This window comes from Capra hircus, chromosome 26 (genome assembly GCF_001704415.2).
Source record: "Capra hircus breed San Clemente chromosome 26, ASM170441v1, whole genome shotgun sequence".
NCBI lineage: Eukaryota > Metazoa > Chordata > Mammalia > Artiodactyla > Bovidae > Capra > Capra hircus.
This window is the reverse complement of record NC_030833.1, coordinates 8,455,767-8,481,396: the sequence shown is the minus strand read 5'-3', so window position 1 is coordinate 8,481,396 and position 25,630 is coordinate 8,455,767. Positions and strand designations below refer to the sequence as shown.

Below are 25,630 nucleotides of genomic sequence, written 5' to 3'. Positions count from 1 at the left end.
TTGATAATATAACTAACTCTTTTGGGAGGAGAGGGAGAGAGATACAAAGACAGAGAGAATGAGAACATGTGGGTGTATGTGTGTATGTGTGTGTTAGAGCCAACTCAATAAGAGACTTAAATTCTCCCCTCTTATAATTGAAAGTCAACACATATAAATAATTTAAATGAATCAAGAAAGAGTACTAAAACTATTTTGTTCAGAATACACAGGGTTTAAGTAAAATAAAACAGGAGAAACAGCTAAAGGGATTGCAGTAGTTGCCTTAAGACACCAGGAACCAGGACCAAGAGGTATGGGGACATGGGCAACTATTTTTAATTATAAGTAGTGCCAGTTGATCTTTAAATTACACACATGATTTGTTAATTACAAAATAAACCCCCATATTTATTTCTCATTTCTGCTTCACTCCTCTGGCACTTTCTCAGTTTTTTTCCACTCAGTTCAGGGTCATTTTCTTCCAACGCAGGCATGAATTGAGGCCAATTTGTATCTCAGCTATAAACTGAAAGCAGGATTAAAAAGTTGAGTTTCTTTTTTCTTTTTCTTTTAAGGGTTCGCATTTTACTATGTTACTCTGGAGAGAAAGTCAGTGGAATTTGACACGAGCGAAACTGGAAAGCGCTTTGCTTTTTGCTTCCCATTGCCCGCTTCGTGTTCTAGATGTATTATTGCCAATTGACTACTCTGTTGGCCACACTAAATGTTATTTTTCAGACAGACTTTAAAGAAAAACTGAAGATCAGAAGGTTACTGAAAAAGAAGAAAAATAACGACTGCTTTGAAACTTAGCAAAGAGTTTGACTTTTAAAAATGCTTAGAAAAATCATGGGTTCAACCTTCTCTCAACCTGAATGGGAGCTAAGGAAGAATGAAAACTCTCCCCTCCAAGTAAGAAAGGTCTCCGCAGAAAATAGGTAGAATCCTACAAGGCACGAGAGAGGGTATTAAAAAAGCAAAATCCACACAGGAGACCGGTACATTCTCAGGCTCAACTGGAGCATGGAGAGGGAGCAGAGAGATCTGAGGACAATTCCTGATGCTGGATGGCACCTTGGAAACAAGAAGAACTGGGCTCACAGACTCACTGGGCCACTACTGATTATGCCACCTCTGGCCCTTGCAGTTCTCTGCAAGAGTAAGCAGATAAATGCAGACTGCCGGGATGCCATAAGGAACAAAGTCAACGTACAATACATTTACTACTGAAGCAGCTCAACACGAGGTAGATATTTTCGCTGTGACTGTTTGAGAAAGAAACGGGACATCTTCCAGGGCTGAAGGACACCGAGCAACAAGGACTCGGGCATTTCGCCTGACCGACCGGAAGGGGCGGGATCAACGCAGAAGGGCCTGCACCCAGAGGAATCGTGTCTTTGTCTATGTGAAAGTCTCCTTTTCCCAAATCAAAACTACTAAACATGGTTGGGAAACTTCTGCTGAAATGCTTGGACGCCTACCAGAAGTTCCAGGAAGACCAGAAGCTTCTGGGTAGAGGATGATGACGGGAAAGCATTCATCTTCTGGACCTACGTTGTGCCTTAACCACAATTCAGAGTGGATTTCATAATGTGGAGCATCCACTGGCAAGGCTTCATGAGGGCCTATCACACCACGTGTTCCACACAGATATTCAATGCATGTACATGGAAGATACTCATTAGAAAGGGGGCAGCAACAATGCATAAAAGGCCCGAGTCATCTTGGTTCATACTTGATGGTTTTCTAGCATTGTCCGTGGTTGAACCACCCAGCGACAGCTACCAAATGGAAGACACACCCACTCACCTGAAGGCAGAGGCCACAGAAGTTTCCAGCATGGTGCGCAATGCCCACCTTCCTCTGCTCAGTTTGGCCACGTGCTCTGACTTGGAAGTGCTGAATGCATGCTTATTTATTACCTTTGTTCAGAAAGAGTATGCAAAAGACAAGCACCCGGAGTCTTCGTCTCTGCTCTCACATTTCGCCGAAGTTTGCAGCTGCAAACCTCCCTACTTGCCCTCAGAGGATAAGGCCCGTGTATCCTTGTCTCCATGAGCATAACACAGTATTCTCCACCCTTCCAAGCAACTCCACTTTGTGGTGAAAAGTAGTGCCCTTTAAGTATCTGAACACAGGATGCAACATGTCTTTAGCTGTGCTGATATTTTTATTAGGATTGTTGTTGGTTTCAGTGATGTTCTGGTTCCAAGTTGCTTTGGTTTTGTGAGGCCAGCCCAAATAAGCTCTATTAAGTGTACAATTCTGCAAAATATGAGGTCTTTACAGGCTGATGTGTTACCGCAGAAAGGGCTCTGCGGCATGAGAAGGGTGCCATGGCTTTCTAACTGCTCTCAGCTGCAATTAACGTAAACATCTTCTGTGATCCATCCTCTGCACCATAAAGCTTCGTCCAGTTCCAGTAATCACGATCATTACGGCGTAACTATGAACTCCTCTGGCTGCTGACTGTGGACCAGACACAGCTCTAACCATGTTAATTATTTTATTCCAAATAATCAACACTACGTGGTAAGTGCTATTTTCTTCTTGTTTTACAGAGAAGGAAACAGAAGCACAAGAAGTTGTCACTCACTGAAGGTCAGAGGAAAGTGGAAAGTTCCCCTGCCTCCCCCTGGTAGGCGTATGGTCTCCTCTGCAAGCGTTCCTCTGCCTGGCCTCCTCCCCACTGGCCAGAGTTTAAGGGGATTCCCCATTCACTTAGAGGTGGGATGAGACCCCACACCCAGGTACCCTGGCTCTCTTTAACTTGCCCTTAATAGCTGAAGAAGAAGGGTGGTTAAAAGATATTAAAGGTAACAAATCAGGCAGTAGAGTTTAGGGACATTTAATAGGCAAAGGTAAACACTAAGAAAGGTAATTAGCTAAAATTGGAAGGAGTTAGAGGGTGAGGATAAAATATGAAGAATTACATAAATTTAATTATTGGTTCATAACAGAGTGTTAACAGACAGTGTCTGGAGATATAGTGTATTAGGAACATTATATAAAACTGTAATCAGCCAGAAAGCCACTGGAGCTATATTACAGAGCTATATTCTTAATTATCAGAGGAAACACAACTCTGTGGATATACACAAGAGACACAAAATGATTCAGCAGGATTGAAACAGAAGTACGGGCACAGAAGTATCAGCCAATACAAATAGAGAGAGAGCTGAGACAGCAACTGTAAAACCTGGAGGTTGAATTCACTGAGAAAAGGGCATTAAACCAGACAAAGAATGGCAATACATGATTCCAAAAGATACGGCTCACAATAAGGCATTAAACAGTTATCCACCAGACCACAGTATCAATATTCAGTTCAGTCGTTCAGTTGTGTCCAACTCTTTGTGACCCCATGGACTGCAGCACACCAGGCTTCCCTGTTCGTTACCAACTCCCAGAGCTTACTCAAACTCAGGTCGGTGATGCCATCCAACCATCTCACCCCCTGTCATCCCCTTCTCCCCCTGCCTTTAATCTTTCCCAGCATCAGGGTCTTTTCCAATGAGTCAGTTCTTCACATCAGGTGGCCAAAGTATTGAAGTTTCAGCTTCAGCATCAGTCCTTCCAATGAATATTCAGGACTGATTTCCTTCAGGATGGACTGGTTGCATTTCCTTGCAGTCCAAGGGACTCTCAAGAGTCTTCTCAAACAGCACAGTTCAAAAGCATCAATTCTTCAGCGGTCAGCTTTCTTTATAGTCCAACTTCACATCCATACATGACCACGGGAAAACCATAGCCTTGACTAGACGGACCTTTGTTGAGAAAGTAATGTCTCTACTTTTTAATATGCTGTTTAGGTTGGTCATGGCTTTTCTTCCAAGGAGTAAGCATCTTTTAATTTCATGGCTGCTGTCACCATCTGCAGTGATTTTAGAGCCCAAAAAAATAAAGTCAGCCACTGTTTCCACTGTTTCCCCATCTATTTCCCATGAAGTGATGGGACCAGATGCCATGATCTTCGTTTTCTGATTGTTGAGCTTTAAGCCAACTTTTTCACTCTCCTCTTTCGCTTTCATCAAGAGGCTCTTTAGTTCTTCTTCACTTTCTGCCATATGAGTGGTGTTATCTGTGTATCTGAGGTTATTGATATTTCTCCCAGCAAGCTTGATTCCAGCTTGTGCTTCATCCAGCCCCGCATTTCACATGATGTACTCTGCATATAAGTTAAATAAGCAGGGTGACAGTATACAGCCTTGATGTACTCCTTTTCCTATTTGGAACCAGTCTGTTGTTCCATGTCCAGTTCTAACTGTTGCTTCCTGACCTGCATACAGATTTCTCAAGAGGCAGGTCAGGTGGTCTGGTATTCCCATCTCTTTCAGAATTTACCACAGTTTATTGTGATCCAAACAGTCAAAGGCTTTGGCATAGTCAATAAAGCAGAAATAGATGTTTTTCTGGAACTCTCTTGCTTTGTTGATGATCCAATTGAAGTTGGCAATTTGATCTCTGGTTCCTCTGTCTTTTCTAAATCCAGCTTAACCATCTGGAAGTTCATGGTTCACTTACTGTTGAAGCCTGGCTTGGAGAATTTTGAGCATTACTTTGCTAGCATGTGAGATGAGTGTAATTGTGCATCAGCATTAATGAAACAAATTACTGGAGATACAAGGAGAGAGAGCAGGTGTTGCTAGGCCATGATGGATCATTAATAAGAAGGAGACTAAATACTATAATCAATAATGTAAATCTAACTATTATACATAAAGTTCTATAGTCTGGAAACAAAAATAGTCTTTCTATTCAAACATTCATAGAGCTTTAAGAGAAAAACTGTCTCCAGTTTAAGTCTCAAAAGAAACTTTCAAAACATTATGAAATTAGAAAGTAGAGATGATATTCATATGCAATGAGAAATGCATAAAATTTAAATTCTTAAACCCTCTTTTCTCAGGGAATTTAAATCAGTCTCCTGAACAATCTTTGATGAAAGAGAAAATCAAAATTGAAACGGCAGAATCTAGAAATCAGTGATAAAAACATTTTATATCAGAACCCACAAGATACAGCAGAAACACTACTCAGCACAAGGTTCTCAACCTTATAAACATATCACTAAATAAGAAAGAAAAATAAACTAAGAATTCAACTCAGGAAGTTAACAGAACAATAAAATAAATTCTTACAAAGGGAAAGAATCGATCTAAAAAAATAAGGAATTCAAAAACAGAAAAATAGCAGAACTAATAAATAATTACAAGGAATGCTTGCTCTTTAAAAAAGGGAAAAGAAATAATAGGCAAATGATTGAGTAAGAAAAAGAAGAAATTCACAAATACTTTAAAATACTGAGAAAATAATAATCAAACAGAAAAAAAGTTTAAAAACCCTTAAGATAATTCCAGGCTTTGCTGAATCAAACACAAACATATTTGAAAACACAAATTTTCTAGGACAAAAGAATTTATCAAAACTGACGGAAGAGACAAAATCTGAACAGCCTGAGTGCTACAGTGAAAAGAGGGCCAGTTGTCAAAGAGCTCCCTACCAGCTCCCTCGAGACCTCATGTCTGGATGTATTCAAAGCATAGAAAAGGAAGGAAATATCCCCTCATTTGGAAGACTTGATACCAAAAAGCAATAAATATTGTTCACAGAAAGGAAACTATACCCTAAGGTCACATCTGAATATTGATGCAAAAATCCTAAATAAAATATTAGCAAATAATACCATTCACAACTGCTCATGAAATTCTTATTATTAAGTGCAAATTACTAAAACCTGTATAGGACTTATATGATAAAAGTTATAAAGTGCTGATAAAAGAGATCAAAATAAGATCTAAATAAATGGGAAAACATTGTATTTGTGGAATGGAAGACTCAACATGGTAAAGTTGTCAATTCTCCCCAAGAATCGATACACAATTGATACATAATTAATGAGATACACAATTAATTGATACACAATTTAATGAGACTGCTATCAAATTTCAGTAAGATTCTTCTACAGATATAAACAAGATGATTCTAACATTAATGTAGAAAGGCATAGAAACTAGAATAGCTAAGACAATTTTTAAAAAGAATTAAGTGGTTCCAAATACAAAAAGGAGTACGTCAAGGCTGTATATTGTCACCCTGCTTATTTAACTTATATGCAGAGTACATCATGAGAAATGCCGGGCTGGATGAAGCACAAGCTGGAATTAAGATTGCCGGGAGACAATCAAAAAATGGGCCAAAGAACTAAATAGACATTTCTCCAAAGAAGACATATGCATGGCTAACAAACACATGAAAAGATGCTCAACATCACTCATTATTAGAGAAGTGCAAATCAAAACCACAATGAGGTACCACTTCACACCAGTCAGAATGTCTGCAATCCAAAAATCTGCAAGCAATAAATGCTGGAGAGGGTGTGGAGAAAAGGGAACCCTCCTACACTGTTGGTGGGAATGCAAACTAGTACAACCACTATGGAAAACAGTCTGGAGATTCCTTAAAAAATTGCAAATAGAACTGCCATATGACCCAGCAATCCCACTGCTGGGCATACACACCGAGGAAACCAGAATTGAAAGAGACACATGTACCCCAATGTTCATCGCAGTACTGTTTATACAGCCAGGACATGGAAACAACCTAGATGTCCATCAGCAGATGAATGGATAAGAAAGCTGCGGTACATATACACAATGGAGTATTACGCAGCCATTAAAAAGAATAAATTTGAATCAGTTCTGATGAGATGGATGAAACTGGAGCTGATTATACAGAGTGAAGTAAGCCAGAAAGAAAAACACCAATACAGTATACTAACACATATATATGGAATTTAGAAAGATGGCAATGATGACCCTGTATGCAAGACAGCAAAAGAGACACAGATGTGTATAGCGGACTTTTGGACTCAGAGGGAAAGGGAGAGGGTGGGATGATTTGGGAGAATGGCATTGAAACATGTATACTATCATGTAAGAATCGAATCACCAGTCTATGTCCAATGCAGGATGCAGCATGCTTGGGGCTGGTGCACGGGGATGACCCAGAGGGATGTTGTGGGTAGGGAGGTGGGAGGGGGGTTCATGTTTGGGATAGCATGTACACCTATGGTGGATTCATGTCAATAAATAAAATAAAATAAAATAAAATGTATAATCAACACACAAAAAAATAAATAAATAAATGGCCAAAACTATATAAAAAAAAAAAAGATTGCCGGGAGAAATATCAATAACCTCAGATATGCAGATGAAACCACCCTTATGGCAGAAAGTGAAGAAGAACTAAAGAGCCTCTTGATGAAAGTGAAAGAGGAGAGTGAAAAAGTTGGCTTAAAGCTCAACAATCAGAAAACGAAGATCATGGCATCTGGTCCCATCACTTCATGGCAAATAGATGGGGAAACAGTGGAAACAGCGTCAGACTTTATCTTTTTGGGCTCCCAAATCACTGCAGATGGTGACAGCAGCCATGAAATTAAAAGACGCTTACTCCTTGGAAGGAAAGTTATGACCAACCTAGACAGCATATTGAAAATCAGAGACATTACTTTGTCAACAAAGGTCCGCCTAGTCAAGGCTATAGTTTTTCCAGTAGTCGTGCATGGATGTGAGAGTTGGACTATGAAGAAAGCTGACCGCTGAAGAATTGATGCTTTTGAACTGTGGTGTTGGAGAAGACTCTTGAGAGTCCCTTGGACAGCAAGGAGATCCAACAAGTCCATCCTAAAGGAGATCAGTCCTGGGTGTTCATTGGAAGGACTGATGTTGAAGCTGAAACTCCAATACTTTGGCCACCTGATGCTAAGAGCTGATTCATTTCAAAAGACCCTGAGGCTGGGAAAGACTGAAAGCAGGAGAAGGGGACAACAGAGGATGAGATGGTTGGATGGCATCACCGACTTGATGGACATGAGTTTGGGTAAACTCCGGAGTTGGTGATGAATAGGGAGGCCTGGTGTGCTGCGGTTCCTGGGGTCACAAAGAGTCAGACACAATTGAGCAACTGAACTAAACTAAACTGAAAGTGGGAAAAATCCACTTACCCTATTTCAAGATAGTGTATAGGTATAGTAATCAAGACTGTACTAATTATTAGTAGAGGGACAGATACATTGACCTATGCAAGTCATGTCCAACTCTTTGCAAACCTATGGACTGTAGCTTTCCAGGCTCCTCTGTCCATGAGAGAGAACCCAGACATAAATCCATACACATACGACTGACCAGTCCTTAGCAAAGATGCAAAAGCAGTTCCATGGTGGAAGGACAGTCTTTTCAACAAATGACACTGGAATCATTAATATGTATCTACAGACAATCATATATCATTAGTTTGCAACATGTATCATTAAATGTCACTAAACCCAACACTTTATATAAAAATTAATTCAAAATGAATCACACATCTCAATGTAAAATATAAAACTACAAAACTTTAGAAGTCAATATAGGAGAAAATCTTTGGGATCTAGAGTTTAGTAAAGTGTTCTTAGACATGACACCAAAAGCACAATCCATAAAGGAAAAAGAATCAGTTAACTGGACTTGATTGAAATTACAACTTTTTCTCCAAGAAACCAGTGTGAAAGCTAGTATTTAGAAGATAAAAGAGAAGCTTCAGACTGGAAGAAAATATTTGCAAACCACATTATTTGACAAAAGACATATCTAGAATGATGAAGAACTCTTAACACGTTAGAGTAAAAACACAATCAAGGCAATTAGAACACAGACAAACGATATGAAGAGACATTTCACTAAAGAAGACATACAGACAGCAGATATGTACGTGAAAAGATGTTCAACACCGTCAGCTATTAGACAAACGCAAATAAAGACCATGATGAGATGTCACTACACACCTATGCTGCTGCTGCTAAGTCGCTTCAGTCATGTCCGACTCTGTGCGACCCCAGAGACGGCAGCCCACCAGGCTCCCCCGTCCCTGGGATTCTCCAGGCAAGAACACTGGAGTGGGTTGCCATTTCCTTCTCCAATGCAGGAAAGTAAAAAATGAAAGTGAAGTCGCTCAGTCGTGTCCAACTCTTAGCAACCCCATGGACTGCAGCCCACCAGGCTCCTCCGCCCATGGGATTTTCCAGACAAGAGTACTGGAGTGGGGTGCCATCGCCTTCTCCGCTACACACCTATAAGAACAGCTAAAATAATACAATAATGACAAGACCAAATAGTAGAGAGGATTCAGAGAACCTGGATCACATACATTGTTTGGAAAATAACACAGCCTTTCTTACAAAACTAACTGTGCAGTTAACACAGAGAACTACTAGGGGGGAAACAGTTTTTAAAAAGCACAGAACAGCACAGAGTTAGAATGGGATATGTGAACACAAGGAAAAAGCCATTTAAGAGGAAGACACTCTGATCTTGAGGATGCCAGTTAGAAGGGAGCACAATTAGTGAAGGCGTTCTCCTCTAAGACATCACCCAGAACTCTTTTTGGAGATAATTTGGACTTATTGCAAAATTCATATGAAAAAAGAACATGGCAAGAATATCCAGGAATATTCTGAAAAGATTAATAAGGAGGAGGAACTAGATCTAGGAAATAGTAAAGGACATGCTGTAGTAAGGAGACAGCAGTGTGGGACTGGTTCATAGAGACAGCAAAGAGACAGAATAAAAGTCCTGAAGCAAACCCCATAGAAGACGAGAATTTAGAATATCATGTTAGGGCACTTTAGGGGATGTCTTAGTCCCTTGAGGCTGCTGTAACAAAGCACCATAACCTAGTAATAAACAGCAGAGTTGATTTTTCACAATGCTGGAAGTCCAAGACCAGGGTGCCAGCACTGTCTGGTGAGGGCCCTCTTCTGGGTCACAGACTTTATGCTGTGTCCTCATGTGACTGAAGGGGCTGGGGACCTCTTATGAGAGCACTAATCCCAACCATGAGGGCTCCGCTTACATGACCTAATCACCTACCACATGCTCCACCTGTAAATACCTTCACATCAGGCATGAGAATTTAAATTTTGGGAGGACACAAATATTCAGATCACAGCAGTTGGAGATAATATGGAAAATAATGTTGGGACATCTTAGTGGCCATCCGAAGGCACAAACAGCCTGATCTATTACGTATAACCTACATCAAAATCCATGCCACACGATTTAAAATGTCAATGTAAAATCAGCAGTCCAAAAATACTAGAAGAACATATGGGGGGGAATTACTTGTATTGTCAGCAGAGACAAGGTCTTTCTAAGCATGACACCAATCTTAGGAGAATGATTACGGTAACCATGTAACAATTCAAAATTTTGGTACATGGGAAGGTCCTCTAAGCAAAATGATAAGAAAGAGAATAATTGGGGAAAGCATGAGTAGCTCAAATCACAGTCAAAGGACTAAAATCAAGTGGATGTAAGATAAAATCTGATGGGGCGCACTGGAGGTCTGTCACACTGGAGTTTCAGGGCAATCGCTCGTACTAGTAAGCTGTATTCACTGGAATGAATGATGCTGAAGTTGAAGCTCCAACACTTTGACCACCTGATGAGAAGAGCTGACTCATTAGAAAAGACTCTGTTGCTGGTAAAGACTGAAGGCAGGAGAAGGGAACGACAGAGGATGAGATGGCTGGATGGCATCATTCACTCAATGGACATGAGTTTGAGCAAGCTCTGGGAGATGGTGAAGGACAGGGAAACCTGGTGTGCTGCAGTCCATGGGGTCACAAAGAGTCAGACACGACTGAGTGACTGAGCAAACAAACAAACAATCAGATTCTTCTCTCCCTCCACCTCACAAGAGAGAGAATCTCCCCAGACCTTGAAAACAACCATCAAGAGCTTCAGCACACACCATCTGATTAGGTAAATGAGCATCCATCAACTAATTCACTCCGTTGTGAATAGCACCGGGTGTTGTCCGCTTTCTCATACAAGTAGGGAAAGTGAAAGTGTTAGTCACTCAGTCATGTCCAACTCTTTGCTACCCCATGGACTGTAGCCTGCCAGGCTCCTCAGTCCATGGGATTCTCCAGGCAAGAATACTGGAGTGGGTTGCCATGCCCTTCTAAAGGGGATCTTCCTGACCCAGAGATTGAACCCAGGTCTCCTGTATTGCAGGCAGATTCTTTACCATCTGAGCTAGGAAAGGCCAAATCCCAAGTAGGGAAAGCACTGTTAAATCCCTTTTCTCTCCTAGTTTTTAATGCCAATTTTCTGTTGGAAGCTGGCAGCTTCTTCTTCCTGTCCATCACCTCCTTGACAGAACTTAGCAGCCTCAAATCCTGGCTGTGGCCCAGCTATAACTCTGGGCAAGACCACTACTCCCCAGAGGTCTAACCTTGCCTTTGTGACTTCCAGAAACAATGCAGGAGGCAAAGGTTTACCTGGGGGTCTACAGCAAGCGTGGGCACCCCCCAACACTCAAGAACACGAGTGATACTGATTCTCTTTTCTCTTTCTCTCTCTCCTCCTCTGTCTGCTGGAACCACACACAGTTAAATAGTTCTGCCACATTCTCAGAGCAGACAAATGTTAGACACTGAGAAACCAGCCCATTGATTTATTAGATTTTTTCACTTCAGACTGGTTTCCATGGCTATTTGAGAATCCAGACCATTGGAGGGAATGTTATAAACTTAGAAATATTATCTATTTTCCATTACCTCCAGCAAAAATTGTCTACCAGGGAAAGGGGGGGAAATGCCACTTTGGGGGCCAAGTCCAATAAATTTGGGTAAAGAGGGAGGTAGTTCCTAGTGAAGCCCCACTGCAGAGAACTAAAAGAAAGAAAAAAAGGTTTTTTAATTCCCCCAAATTTGAAAGAGATGCTTAAAAGATCGAGAAGAAAGGAACCAAGGGAATGGCTCACAGGAAACCTAAAGAACGCAGAGGGGAAGGACTGGCCCCAATTCTGCTGTGATATCATGAGCGGAGTATGACGGCATGACGCTGCCTGGCAGGCACGGTCCACAGCTGGAGGTCTCCACCACAGCCTCACACCAGAGACAGCACGGGGCAGGGGGCAGCCAGGGCATGGGAGGGATCTCGTGGTCTGTGGCTACTTCTGCCCCAGTGGATCTATTAGTTTTCTAGGACCACTGTCAATTTTCTGCCAACTCGGCGGTTTATACAGCACAGATTTATCAGCTTACGATTCTGGAGGTCAGAAGTCCTGCAATAGAGGTGCTCAGCAGGGCTGCGTTTCTTCTGGAAACTCTAGGAGAGACTGTTTCCCCACCTTTCCCAGCTTCGAGGCACCCACGCTCTCTGCTCATGGCCCCTTCCTCCGTCTTCACAGCAACCAACAGAGGGCCCTGCTCACTCATGCTGCCAGCTCTCTGGCTCTCACTTCCCCTTATTGTTCCACATTTAAGGACCCTTAAGTGTCAGCTTCCCTCAGAGCTCAGTTGGTAAAGAATCCACCTGCAATTTGCAAAAGACCTCGGTTCAATTCCTGGGTTGGGAAGATCTGTTGGAGAAGGGATAAGCTACCCACTCCAGTATTCTTGGGCTTCCCTGGTGGCTCAGCTGGTAAAGAATCTGCCTGCAATGCGGGAGACCTGGGTTTGATCCCTGAGTTGGGAAGATCCCCTGGAGAAGGGAAAGGCTACCCACTCCAGCATTCTGGCCTGGAGAATTCAATGGGCTTTTATAGTCCCTGGGTCTAAAAGAGTTGGACAGGACTGAGTGACTTTCACTTTCATTTTCATGAGCACATTGGGCCCACCCAGATAATCCAGGGTTATCTCTCTATTTAAAGATCAGCTAATTAGTGATTAAACCGTGATTCCATCTGCAACCTTGAGTCCGATTTGCTATAAAAACCTACATATTCAAGGTTTTAGGGACTCGGTTTTCAACATGAAGAAAGAAGAGATCCCTTCCTCTTTAAAATAAAATAATTAATCATATTTTATGACTGTGTGTGTGTTAGTTGCTCAGTCATGTCCAGATCTTTGCGACTATCCATGGATTGTAGCCCACCAGGCTCCTCTGTCCATGGGATTCTCCAGGCAAGAATAATGGAGCAGGCTGCCATGCCCTCCTCCAGGGGATCTTCCTGACCCAGAGATCAACCTGCTTCTCCCGCATTGCAGACAGAGATGCTTTACTGTCTGAGCCACCGACTGTATTGATACAAAGATGAATGTATTAACATTACATATTAAAACATTTTCTTTGACCTGAAAGTTCATTTACTTTCTCCAGATTATAAAAGAAGTTCAACCCTTTGCTGAGTCCCTAAGGGTCACAAGGTCCCAGGCATGGTGCCTGCTGCGTCTGACAGCTAGGTCAGCCTTAGGGGTAGCCATTCAATGTCCCTTGATAAAGTGCTAAGAGGAAGTACACCCGAGCCACTCATGGGGCTTGAGGCCTGATGAAAAGTGTGATAGCAGGGGAAGGAGGCAGCAGAAGGGACAAGCATTATCACAAGCTCTCCAAGCCTCAGTTTACTCATCCACAAAATGGGGACAAGAAAGGGACCTTCTAGGCAGAGTCACTGAGACACCACGTGAGGTAACACAAACTCAGCAGCCCCAGGCTAGGCGTTTCATTTAAAGGAATTTCCTGCTGACCAAAAGTGTCCAAAAAAATACAGATGAGTCACAGGAAGAATTCCACAAAGTGTCAGGCTCTCCTCAGCTGCAGTGGGATTGGTTTGGTTCCGAAGTCTTTCCTGGCACACTTGGGGGCACTGGGTCTCTGGAGGTTCAATCCTGGATGGTTGGGGGGCTGGGGGCTCGGAAACAGGGAGGGGTGCGATGAGGCCACTTCATAAATAACAGCAGCCATGGTTCCTTGAGCATCTGCTGGGTCCAGAACGTGCCAGGACTTTCCATCTGCCTCTCATTGAAGGCTCAAAATAAGCTCTTCTCACCGACCAGGAAACTTGAGGCTTGGAAGGCTAAGAAGACCACCAGGAACACCCATACCCATTCAGGTTCCCCTCCCCATCCATTAACGTCTCTAAGACCACATAGAGGGAGCAAGGGCCTTCGTGGAGAGGAGAGACAGCAAAGGCGTGACTAGAGAGGAGAAAGAGGGGTGGGGGGCTGGGATGGAGGGGAGCATGTGAGTAGGACCCCCCCACCAGAGAAGGGAAGGGATCCTAAGACACTTGTCAGGCACTCACCACGTGCCAAGGATGGTCTTTACAGCCTGATACTCATAGAAGTGAAGTGAAAGTCGCTCAGTCATGTCCGACTCTTTGCAACCCCATGGACTATACAGTCCTTGGAATTCTCCAGGCCAGAACACTGGAGTGGGTAGCCATTCCCTTCTCCATGGGATCCTCCCAACCCAGGGATTGAACCTAGGTCTCCCGCATTGCAGGTGGATTCTTTACCAGCTGAGCCACCAGGGAAGCCCGAGAATACTGGAGTGGGTAGCCTATCCATTTCTCCAGCAGATCTTCCCAACCCAGGAATGGAACCAGGGTCTCCTGCATTGTAGGTGGATTCTTTATCAACTGAGCTATGAGGGAAGCCCGCATTAACTCATTTAATCCCCACAGCAATCCTATGTGCCAGGCACTATTTTCACCTCCATTTTACAGATGAAGAAACTGAAGCACAGAAAGGCTCAGAAACACACCCAAGGCCATGCAGTTGGGAGCCCGGAATCCCAGTCTCACTGGAGAATCTGCACTTTTTTCTGCTCGGCTATACCAGGTGACCATTGAGACATCTGAACAGGAGGGACACCAAAGGAATCCGACAGCTGCGTCCCCACAGGGTGTGGCTTATTTTCTCCCGGTGGTCTGTTCATTAAAGAGCCCCTTCTGGTGGGCAGACCCTGGGTTGGGATGGGGGTTGCTGGCCAGCCTCAGAAGAGGAGAGAATCAGGACAAACTGCTTTGAATGATGGAATGAGGCAGCGCATGGCAGGGTGTACCTTTGGGCAGGGGGGGATGGCAGGTGCAAAGTCCCCGAGGCAGGAGCATGCTGGCTTATCTGCAGAACAAAGACGAGGCTCCTGGGCTAGAAATGAAGGAGCAAAGGGAAGGAGGTCAAACGGGCAGTGGGAGTCAGTCTGCACAGGCCCTGTGGGCGCAGGCCTGTGAGAGCATTATGTGAGCCCAGCTGGGGAGGGTGCCCCCTCAAGGGGACCCTGGCCACCAGGAAGAGATGAGAAAAAAGATGAGTGCACCCAGAAACCTCCTAGAGGGATTCCCGGGGAGTGAGAGCCAGGGGACAAGAACCCTGGAATAACCCATGGTGGAAGCTTCATCTCCAGTGCTGTTTCCTTTTCAGAGATTTTACCTTCTGAACAGATTCCTTAGTCACCTGGCACCAAGAAACCAAGGATGAGCCATTGAGCCACAGGAGAGAGCTTGACTCGGTTTGAAATAAGTCTCCCTGCATTGTGGGAACGTAACGCAAGTGGCGATTCGATGGCATGCCTGGCCTTCTACTCGCACTTGGAGATGTTGTCATCGAAACCCCTCCATTTTAGCCAAACTCAGCAGTTCAGAAACTGACGGTTTTCAAAGAGGTTAGAGAGGAGTTCAGAAACTTCTGTCTTCCAGCCTCCACAGGTGCCAAACACTTCATTTTGCCAGTGAGGGAGGAGACGCAAAGGGGCACGTCCTAAAAACACACACAGGCTCTCTCCCGAGATGTGCTGTGTGCCATGCTGAGTTGTGTCCGACTCTTTGCGAGAAGATGAGCAGGTGATTCACAAAGCGCAGCGGTGGCCCCGTGAGCCCTGCCTCCAGGGCCTCCGCACTCCGGCCCAGCCCGGCGCCCCTTCCCTCTGCACCCTGGCGCGCTGCTGCAGGGCTGCGGCCTGAGTCCTCCGGGAGTGGAAAACCAGATGAAGTTGAAGAGACAGGGAGGGGCCGGGTGAATACTTCTCACTGTGGAAACCAGAGGTCCAGCCCCTGGGCGGAGCCCCAGGCCAAACCAGCTGTTGGGAAGGCGCCATCTCTCTCCCTGGTCTCTGGATGAACGTCCTCCAGCGGCCTCTGCACAGGCCTCTGTCCCTCCTCACCTTCATTTTCCTTCCCACACAGACCCCGCTGCCTCCTCAGCTGCCTCTTCATCCCCCCTCCTGATCTAGGGTCCAGCGCGCCTTGGAGATTCTCCCAACACGAACAGCCCTGAGCAGCCAAGCCTGCGACCTCAAGATTCCCAGACGTCTGCTCCTCTCCAGCCCCACTCCCTGACCCCAGTCATCACCTCAACTGCCCCCGTGGAGCCCCCAGATGGTCAGTGTCCTCCTCTTCCAAGTTTCTGTCTTTTCTGAAACCTCATCTCCCCCAGGGGCTCTGTGAACTTGATCTTAACTTCCAGGGAATCAGCCCTCTGGCTTGGACTCCTTCCTGACCAGCCCTGGATCTCAACCTCGCAACCCTTCACTCCTAACGCGCTGTGTCCTACTGGGTCCTGCGATGGCCTGGTCCCAGGATTTCAGTTGCACTGCAACCAACTCCACCACCCTCTAGTGGAGAAAGCATCAGTGGTGCCTAATGCATATGTGCGAGCTTCCCTAATGGCTCACACGGTAAAGAATCTGTCTGCCATGCAGGAGACCCAGGTTTGATCCCTGGGAAGATCTCCTGGAGAGGGAATGGCTACCCACTCCAGTATTCTTGCCTGGAGAATCCCATGGACAGAGGAGCCTGGTGGGCTACGGTCCATGGGGTCACAAAGAGGCGGACACAACTGAGTGACTAACACTGGGGAAATGCATGAGTGCAGCATGCTCAGTTGTGTCCGACTCTTTGCAACCATATGGGCTGCAGCCCACCAGGCTCCTCTGTCCATGGGATTTCCCAGGCAAGAATACTGGAATGGGTTGCCATTCTCTTCTCCAGGGGATCTTCCTGACCCAGGGATTGAACTCACATCTCCTGAGTCTCCTGCATGCGCAGGCAGACTCTTTACCACTGAGCCCATTACAATTCCCTGAGCTTGGGAGGCCAGCCAAGTCCTTTCTCTAATGGGACAGCAAAGCTCCCTGTCCTTACATCTTCAATCCCTGAATCTGTCTCACCCACTGTCTGCAGAGGACCTGCCTCCTACTTCATCAGGAGTAGAAAACCCTCCGGTGTGAAGGCTCTGAACCCACTTCAGCACTTACTCCCCAACTCCCCAACTCTGCTCTCTCAGGATGGGTGGATGCCCTCCTTCCAGCTGAGGCTCTGCACCCCCATCAGCCCCACCGCTCACCACCACCCTCACCCCTCGGGGACCCACTCCATCGGCCACCTGTCCTTCCCAGGACCATGGTGTGTCCAGGAAAAGAGCAACAACAGGCCTTTCCTTGACCTTGTCTTCGTCTGGCTTGGGTACCTCATCTGCTCATTTTCTCCACCCTCAGAATTCTCGAAGGGGACACTCACATTCAGAATATCAGCCAAGATTCTGCACCAACAGACTGAAAGCCAGCTTCTTCGGGCTGCGGCTATTTTTCCTACCATCTCTGGGTTCTCAGCCATAAGCCATTCATCCTGCTTAATTAGCTGAACTGCTTTTAAAAAATTCAGCCAACCAGACAAACTTTCCCCAGCCCTCACCTTATAAATCCATCAATCAAACAGCTGCTTCTCTTTAAGGACACATTTACACTCTCAAGAGAGGATGAGAATTGTCCTGTTTATGAAATAATTAAAGTCTAAACCATTTGGTTGTTTTAAATTGCCTGTATTTTGCCCAAGTCATTAGATACATCTATTCACCTCAGGCAGAATAATTAACTTTTCAGTCACCATATTGGTTATAACTGCGACACTCACACATCTAATATACTTTCTGAAATCAGCAAAACAAAAATTGGCTTTTTCTAGCATACTAACATTTCACTAAACTGCAATGCAATGGGAAAGAATCATTTATATTGGTGAAAAATGTAAATTATTCAGTATCATGGAAACAATTATGTTTTATTACTTTCAAACAGCATGAATTATTTGAAAATTATCAAAACTAGAATCATAGAGTTTTTCATCAACTTGGTTATGAGCTAGTCCCGGGTCATGGCTAAGCATCACCATCCCCTGTATTGCCCTTCACATCTGAATCACAGGTTTGAGAACTGCGCCCCTCTTCCCGTCCTACCAGTGTGGACTGTGCTGATTCTAGCGGATCTGTCAACATATCAGGTTCTTCCAGGCTGAGAGCTCCCTGCAGGCAGGCCGCTTCTTGTACAGAGTGTTCAGATCAGAGTGCTCAATAAAGAGATGAGTGAAATCATAAACACATAAAGAAGAGGTCAGGAACAAATAAGATGATGGATGACTATTTTTAAATATCAACCACAAAAGTTTTATGAATGAAAAATATTCACAGTGTTCTGATATTAATACTCCCAGTTCCAGGAGTTGGTGATGAACAGGGATGCCTGGTGTGCTACAGTCCATGGGATCACAAAGAGTTGGACATGACTGAGCAACTGAACTGAACTGATTAATATGCCAAAGTGCTTGTGCCTTTTAACAATCAGATAGGCGCTGTTCACAAATGACAACATCTGTTTGGCCAGCCTGAAGGAGCCATCACCCCATTTTCCTTCCATTTCTAAAACATCACCAACCAAACACAGCACTCTGAGCTTAGTGGATGTTCTTCTCGTTTAACTCGAAGAAATCAGACTCTGACTCCAACTCTGCCATTGCTTGTTTTCGTCTGAAATCCGCACCCGCCTGTTACCCAGCTGGAGTCAGGAAGAAGCAATCAGCGCTTGGAGGAGCTGGCAGGATTGTAACCTACAGAGAGGCTCCCTGAGTAGCACGCTTGTGACACAGCGATCCTTGGATGGATACATCCTCCAAGGACACGCCTGTGAGAGGGCGAAGGGAGGGCCCGGCAGGCAATGCTCCCCTCTACCAGATGCACAGGAATCAGCTTCACCTGTCTGTATTTTGGTTTCTTTTTGGTTTATTTATCTGTATGTGTTTGTTTCTTTCTGGTTTATTTATTTATTTATAGCCGCCCTGAGTGTTTGTTGCTGCGTCCAGGCTTTCCCTAGCTGCGCCGTGTGGGGGCTGTGCTCCAGTTGAGGTGTGCAGGGTCCTCACTGCGGTGGTTTACGTCGCTGCAGAGCACCAGCTCTAGGTCACTCAGGCTTCAGCAATTGGGGCCCACGGGCTTAGCTGATCCAAGGCATGTGGGATCTTCCGGGACCAGGGACTGAACCCGGATTCCTGCATCGGCAGGCAGATTCTTTACCACTGGACCACTGGGGAAGTTCTGTCTGTGCTTTCTAAATGTTTCCAAGAAAGACTTTATAAGAAGGAAGACCTGTGACTAAAAATAAGCTTGAAAACCACTGTTCTAGATAAACCCAAGGAGGTGCAAAGGGAAGAAAGTCCCATCTATTGAGCACTTACTATGCGCTGGGTAATTTTGAAACATCATTAACATAATTGCATTTAACTTTCACCACATCTTTATGAGCTAGACAGTAGTCAACCCATTTTAAAGAAGGGCATATTGAGGTTCAAAGAAGAAAAATCTCATAACCAGCAAGAGTCAGCCATGATGTAATTCCAAAGCCATGCTGTTTTCCATGCTTTCATCTCTAAAATTCCTCGTCACTCCTCAACTCGACTTTCCACAACCCCTCTCCTCTCCCCTTACAATTTAAGCCTGCTCTCAGTCATTTTCACTCGAAAATTAATTAACGCGTCAGTATTTGGTGTGAATGGCTCTTTGCTAATTTGTTACTTCCTTACAGTGTTCATTAAGAATCATTCATTGAGCATCTCCCGGATGCCGGGTACTAGGCCAGGTCCCAGAGACACAGACTATCAAAGCATTGCCTCTATTGTGTCCATAGACTAGTGGTGAGAAATATGGAAACCAATAAACAAAAATATTAAAAGTCATACGATGGCCACAGGGGAACAACTCAAGGACAGCCTGGGAGAGGGAAAGAAAGACAACTACTGCCTTCTTTACTATGGGTATTTGCTGGTTCCTGTTGTTGGCAAGTTTTCTGCTCATAATAGAATATAGCCAATGCCTCCAGCATTATTCATGCCTCTGGGAAAAGGGGCTCAGATACCAAAATGTGCTCTTGACCATTTCCTCCTCACTCCTCAGTGCACAGCCCTATTCCAGGAGGTAAGATAAACTGAAACTCATTGGATTTCTTTTCATTGTCCTTGACTTGAAATACATTTAGACATTAAAAAACTGACTCTTAAAAGCAATTCTATCCCTTGCCTCCCTCTAGATGTTCCTGTCCCGGGCTAAGTCAAAGAAAGATATTGTTCTACTTAATTTCTTATTCACTCCAAACCCTCTTGTGTTTCCAGCTGAAATGGAATGTGAGCGGCACTCCTACCCAGCTCTTTCTTTCTGATCCGATAATAACCCAACTACTGCACCTCTAATGATAGTGATTAGACAGCCTAATATCCAAGCATTAAGGTAAAGCCCTTTCTCTCATCCCTACGGATCATCTCAAATCAGTCTTTCTGAGTTTCTATTCTCCCTAAGCAACTCGACTTTGCTTCTTCTAAATTCCTTGACTTTTAAGAATCTACGCAGTGAAAACAATAGTTATGGTAATAAGCCACTGATTGAGCAAAACACACACTGCAGAGCAAACATCAGCACAAATGAACAAATACAGAAGTGTTACTAGAAAGTAAAGTGAATAAAATCTGATACGCAAAGTAGCACAAATACATAACCCAACATCATCAAAACACACACATTATCCCTGCCCTGGAAATTTGTTTGAAGGAAGTAATTCAAAGAAAGAAAAAAAGTATATAAATGCTCTCCTGCAAAATGCTATGTGATAGCAGAAAATTGAGATGGTGAGTGAGGCAAAGCTGAGTAAATTATAGGCTATTAACAATGATCATTATGAAATCGGAGTCCCAGCATGAAAATGTTATGGATACTTTTTAAATTAAAAATAATAATCGCATAGGTAATATGATTACAAATATGTAGAAAAATTCTGTCTGCCTAAAGACGGTGGAATCACCAGTAATGTTTCTAAACGTCGTTAGTGGTTACAGTCTTGTCTTTACAATAAAAAAGATTCAGACAAAAACAGGATGAGTCCTTGCCTGACAACTGTCATCTAATAAGAAAGTCCCCTTTACAGCGACAATGAGAGGCATTTAAATGTGAGCACAAATGCCAGGTTCCCTTCTCTTATCCTGGTTTACTTATGAATGTTGACCTTTCTAGGAGTTAAAATTAATCTAATCAACCAATGATAGATTTCAAATGGCTGCCAACTGTCTCTGTAGGTTTATTTGCTGAGTCCTGTCTACTCTTTGTGATCCTGTCCATGGGATTTTTCAGGCAAGAATACTAGAGTAGGTTGCCATTTCCTCCTCCAGGGGATCTTCCCAACCTAGGGACTGAACTCACGTCTCCTGTGTCTCCTGCATTGCAGATGGATTTTTTTACCCGCTGAGCCATCAGGGAAGCCTAGTTGCCAACTAGTAGTCAGTGAAACCGAAAGGGGTCAAGACACGGGATTTGAGTGTGCAGACCAAGCAGATGGAGGGGCGCCAGGACAGGATGATGCTTGGCTAACTAGGTGCACAGTTACCTGATGTCTAAGGGTGGGGTGTTTGTGCTCCTGGCTTCTCAGTATAAAGACAGATGCTAGAGGAACTGAAAATTCTTGTTTAAATTCAGAAAACGCCCAAGGTTCTGCAGTCCCTCCTGACTCTCGCCCAGCCCCCAGTCTCTGCACATTTGCTCTGGACACAACGTGAGCCACAGAACAACCTCACAGATACTGTCCTGCCTCTGTCTCTACCAACAGCCCTGGGATGAAGTGAAAGGGTTTGTTTTGTTTGTATAGATTTTTTTGTTTACTGTAGCAGAATATACTTAACACAAAATGTATCACTTTAACCATTTGGAAGTGTGCAATTCTGTGACACCATCACCACCATCCATCTCCAGAACTTTTCATCATCCTTAACTCAACTCTGTAGCCATTAGATAATAATGCCATTCCCCTCCCCTCCAGACTCTGGCAGCCACTGTTCTTGTCCCTTCTGTCTCTATGACTTGACCTGCTCTAGGAACCTCATGGAAGCGGCATCATGCAGTGTTTGACCTTTTGTGTCTGGCTTATTGCACTAAGCATAACGGCCTCAGAGTTCATCCATATTCTAGTGTGTGTCAGAATCCCCTGCCTTTTTAAAGTTGAATAATATTCCATTGTATGTATCCACCGTGAGACTGGGCTTCCCCGGTAGCTCAGTGGTAAAGAACCCGCCTGCGGTGCAGGAGACACAGGAGACGCAGGTTTGATCCCTGGGTTGGGAAGATCCCCTGAGGGAGGACATGGCAGCCCACTCCAGTATTCTTGCTGGGAAAATCCCACAGACAGAGGAGCCTGGTGGGCCACAAAGAGTCAGACATGACTGAAGTGATCGACCACAGCAGAGCACCATGAGATGAAGTATTGTAAGGGACTATAGCCCACCTCTTTGGGGATTACCATTCTTACTGACCCGGCCCTGATCTCAAGCTCTGTTCTGAGCAATGGGATTCCATCTTATTCTCGCTGGTTCATCCTTCCATTCCCCACCTCCTCTAGAAGTTCTTTATTCAGGAACTTGCCTGTGCGTCCTCTTTCTTCCCAGGATCGGGAAGATTCATTCCTTCTACCCCAGGACAGTGGGTGAAGCCAGCTACCGGTTGCTCACTGAACACCAGTTCAGCCCATCTGCCAGGGCACCAGTGACTCACCCCACATCCAAGAAGGCAGCTACTTGCCAAAGAGTATCCTTGCCTCCTCAGTCTAATCTGCAGATCCCTCTCTCTGCTCCTGTGCTGGGGAAGGTGTTGACCAAAAGCTGCACCTTCCCAGGGTGTCTACAGCAAGGCCAGCCTCCCGTCTTCCCTGTAGCTTTCTTCCCTTCTATTGCCGGTCACCAGATTCTTCTCTGCGACTTCCCTGACTCTGTCTGAACCCTAGAACTCCAGACCCACAGCCCCGAGCCTAAGCACAGGTCCAGCCACACTTACAGCCAGAGCGAGTTCCTCCCTTGAGTGATGACACCCGTGAACTTGGTCAGTCGTCTGGCGTCCACTTCAATCCACTGGTGGAGGTCATTCCTCCCTGCGCACCATGCCCCGTCATAAAAATCATTTTCATTAATGCCCGCCTGAAAAGAAAGAGAGGGGTGTTCTTCAATACTACATATAAAACAGACAACCAACACGGACCTACTGTGTAGCAGTGGGGACTAGGCTCAGTATCTCTCAATAATCTATAAGGGAAAAGAATCTGAAAAGGCTGTATCTGAAAAGATGGAGCTGAATCACTTTGCTGTATACCTGAAATTAACACAACATTGTCAGTCAATACACTTTAAAAATGGAGAGGGACATGGCAACCCACTCCAGTATTCTTGCCAGGAAGAATCTCAAGGACAGAGGAGCCTGGCAGGCTACAGTCATAAACAGACAGACATACGGTCATAAAGAGTCAGACACGACTGAGTGACTGAACATACACACAGATACTTTTTAAAAAAAAAAAGAAAAGAAAAGAAAGGGAGGGCATTCTTCAGAAAGACCCTGAATATACTCAAAGAAAATGTAGACAAGTTTTGTTTGTGACATTTCTAAGAAGGTGGGTGGGAGGGATAGAAGAGAATGAGGAAGTAGATAAAGGAAAAAGTCACTGTGCCCTGAACTCTTAATTCCAAATCATAAAAATGAGCTGCTTGTTATTAACAAGTTGGAAATATTTCAATATGATAAGTCCTCCTCTTGCCCAGTGTGAAAGATGAAATTTAATGAGTTCTCCTGTTACTCATTCATCCAATAGACACAGACTATCTCCCACGTACCAGCCCACACACGCCAGGTGCTGGGAGCACAAAGGTGAATCGTTCCCTCCTGGAACCTCAAGATCCAGGCAGGAAGAAAGATATGAAAATAGGTAAGTGAGAACACAATAGAGCAGGTGTCATTTCAGGAGTAGGAACACACTGCTTTGGGAGTCTTCAAGGACAGCACAGCTACCTTGAGCTGGGGGAGATGATGGACAGAAAGCCGCCAGGCAGAGGAGATATTTGAACCGGATGTTAAAGGTTAGGTTTATCTAGTGAAATTTACTTATTAGCATTTAAGCCATTTGATGGGTCTGAGTATCAGTTGCTTTTGCCACCAGGGATTCTCCTGATCTGAATTTACAACGTGGATGAATTTCTGCTCTAGAATTTTCCCTATATTATCACCATTTGAAGAGACAACTCCCTGATGTTTAAAAAAAAGAAGAAGAAGAAGAAGGCATCAATCTCATTCTCCCATGCCTATTTCACAGGTACATAATCATATGAGAAAAAGTTTGAATGATACTCAAGAGATGAAAATGACAGGCCAGTCTGTCTTCCCTACCTCTGAGCACTTTTCAGCTCAAATTCTGCGTCAGCCTTATTTTAATGGCCAACAGTGATGTGGAGCCCAGAGCCCAGCTACAGCAGAGGGACAGCTTGGCAAGGGGTCCTATTGACAGGACTCATCCAGCACTTCACTGGCTAACTTAAGCCTTGTAACAAGACCAACACAGGGTATGCATCCCAGTCCACTCCTGGAACAGTCCCGAAAGAGCTCGGAGAGCAAACGTTGGAGCTAATGTACCGTGGTCCTCTACTCCCACCTGGGAAAGTCCATGAACAGAGGAGCCTGGCAGGCTACATCCATGGGGTCAAAGAGAGTCAGACACCACCGAGCGACTGAGCACCAGATGCTCTCCTAAAAGCACACCCATCTCAAATGAAGGTGAATAAAATGGCTGTTAGTCAACATTCTCCAGAAACCCGCACTCTCAGCTAACCAGCACCTCTGTGTCTGAAGGCACACAGGGTGTCTATAGTAAGGACCTAGAGGTGCTGCAAGATTTTGCCTTCCAGAGCCACCAAAGAAAAGCTCAATTTTGCACGTGTGTGTGACTTGTTCTACCTGCGCTTCAGTGAGTTTTGTTAAAGCGATGTCGACTCTTAAGTATAATGTCTCATTTCCCAGGGCTGCTGGTCATCAGGGAGATCACCAACCCTGTCTGAAGGCTATAATTACACAATTGTTCCCTTTCTTCATCTACGGCACTTATCCCCCCAAAGGAAGAGGCCTGCAACCCATTAATGACTTACAGTACCACAACTCATCTTCTTTCAAGAAACTATAATACACACTGAGTTTTTGTTGAGGTTCCTCTGTTCTTGTAAACCACCCATGAGACTGGTGCTTAGAACAGTCTCATTTATTTATTGAAATTAGCCTTCACCTTGCCTCTGCTATTTGCCAAGTAGTGGTCCAGGCAGGAGGAATACAAGGGTAGACAACATGGGGTCAGACCTGCCTTCTGGAACACAGAACAGGCAGATGGACTAAGGTCCCCTCACGGCATCTTCTGGTGTTAGCATATCAAGATCAACCACCACACAGCAGGCTGATTAACAGCTTGTGCTCTGAAGCCCTAGCTGGGTGTGAATCTCAGGTCTGCAAACTTCATACTGTACAAGTTCAGGCAATTTGCCTAAATTGCTCTGTGCCTCGGTTTCCCCATCTGTTCAAGTGAGAGCAATGCTCATTTCTCCCTTAGGATGCTGACTCTGCTTTCAGCAGGGGCTGGCACTTGGTTAACATGGATGCCAAAAGAACAGAACACTCAGCTAACACTAGTTATCAGTACATCTGGGCTTCCCTGCTGGCTCAGTGGTAAAGAATCCACCTGCCAAGCAGGACACAAGGTTCGATCCCTGG

General features: G+C 44.6%; 1 protein-coding gene across 2 annotated transcripts in view; it reads right to left on the bottom strand.

The window, feature by feature from the left end:
- CPXM2 (carboxypeptidase X, M14 family member 2) overlaps positions 1–25,630 on the bottom strand; it is a 135,700-nt gene that overhangs the window by 59,263 nt on the left and 50,807 nt on the right. For both annotated transcript variants that reach the window (XM_005698585.3, XM_018041654.1), the window contains one exon: positions 22,886–23,025. In XM_005698585.3, the coding sequence (XP_005698642.2) occupies positions 22,886–23,025 (140 nt within the window). The remainder of the gene's footprint in view (positions 1–22,885; positions 23,026–25,630) is intronic.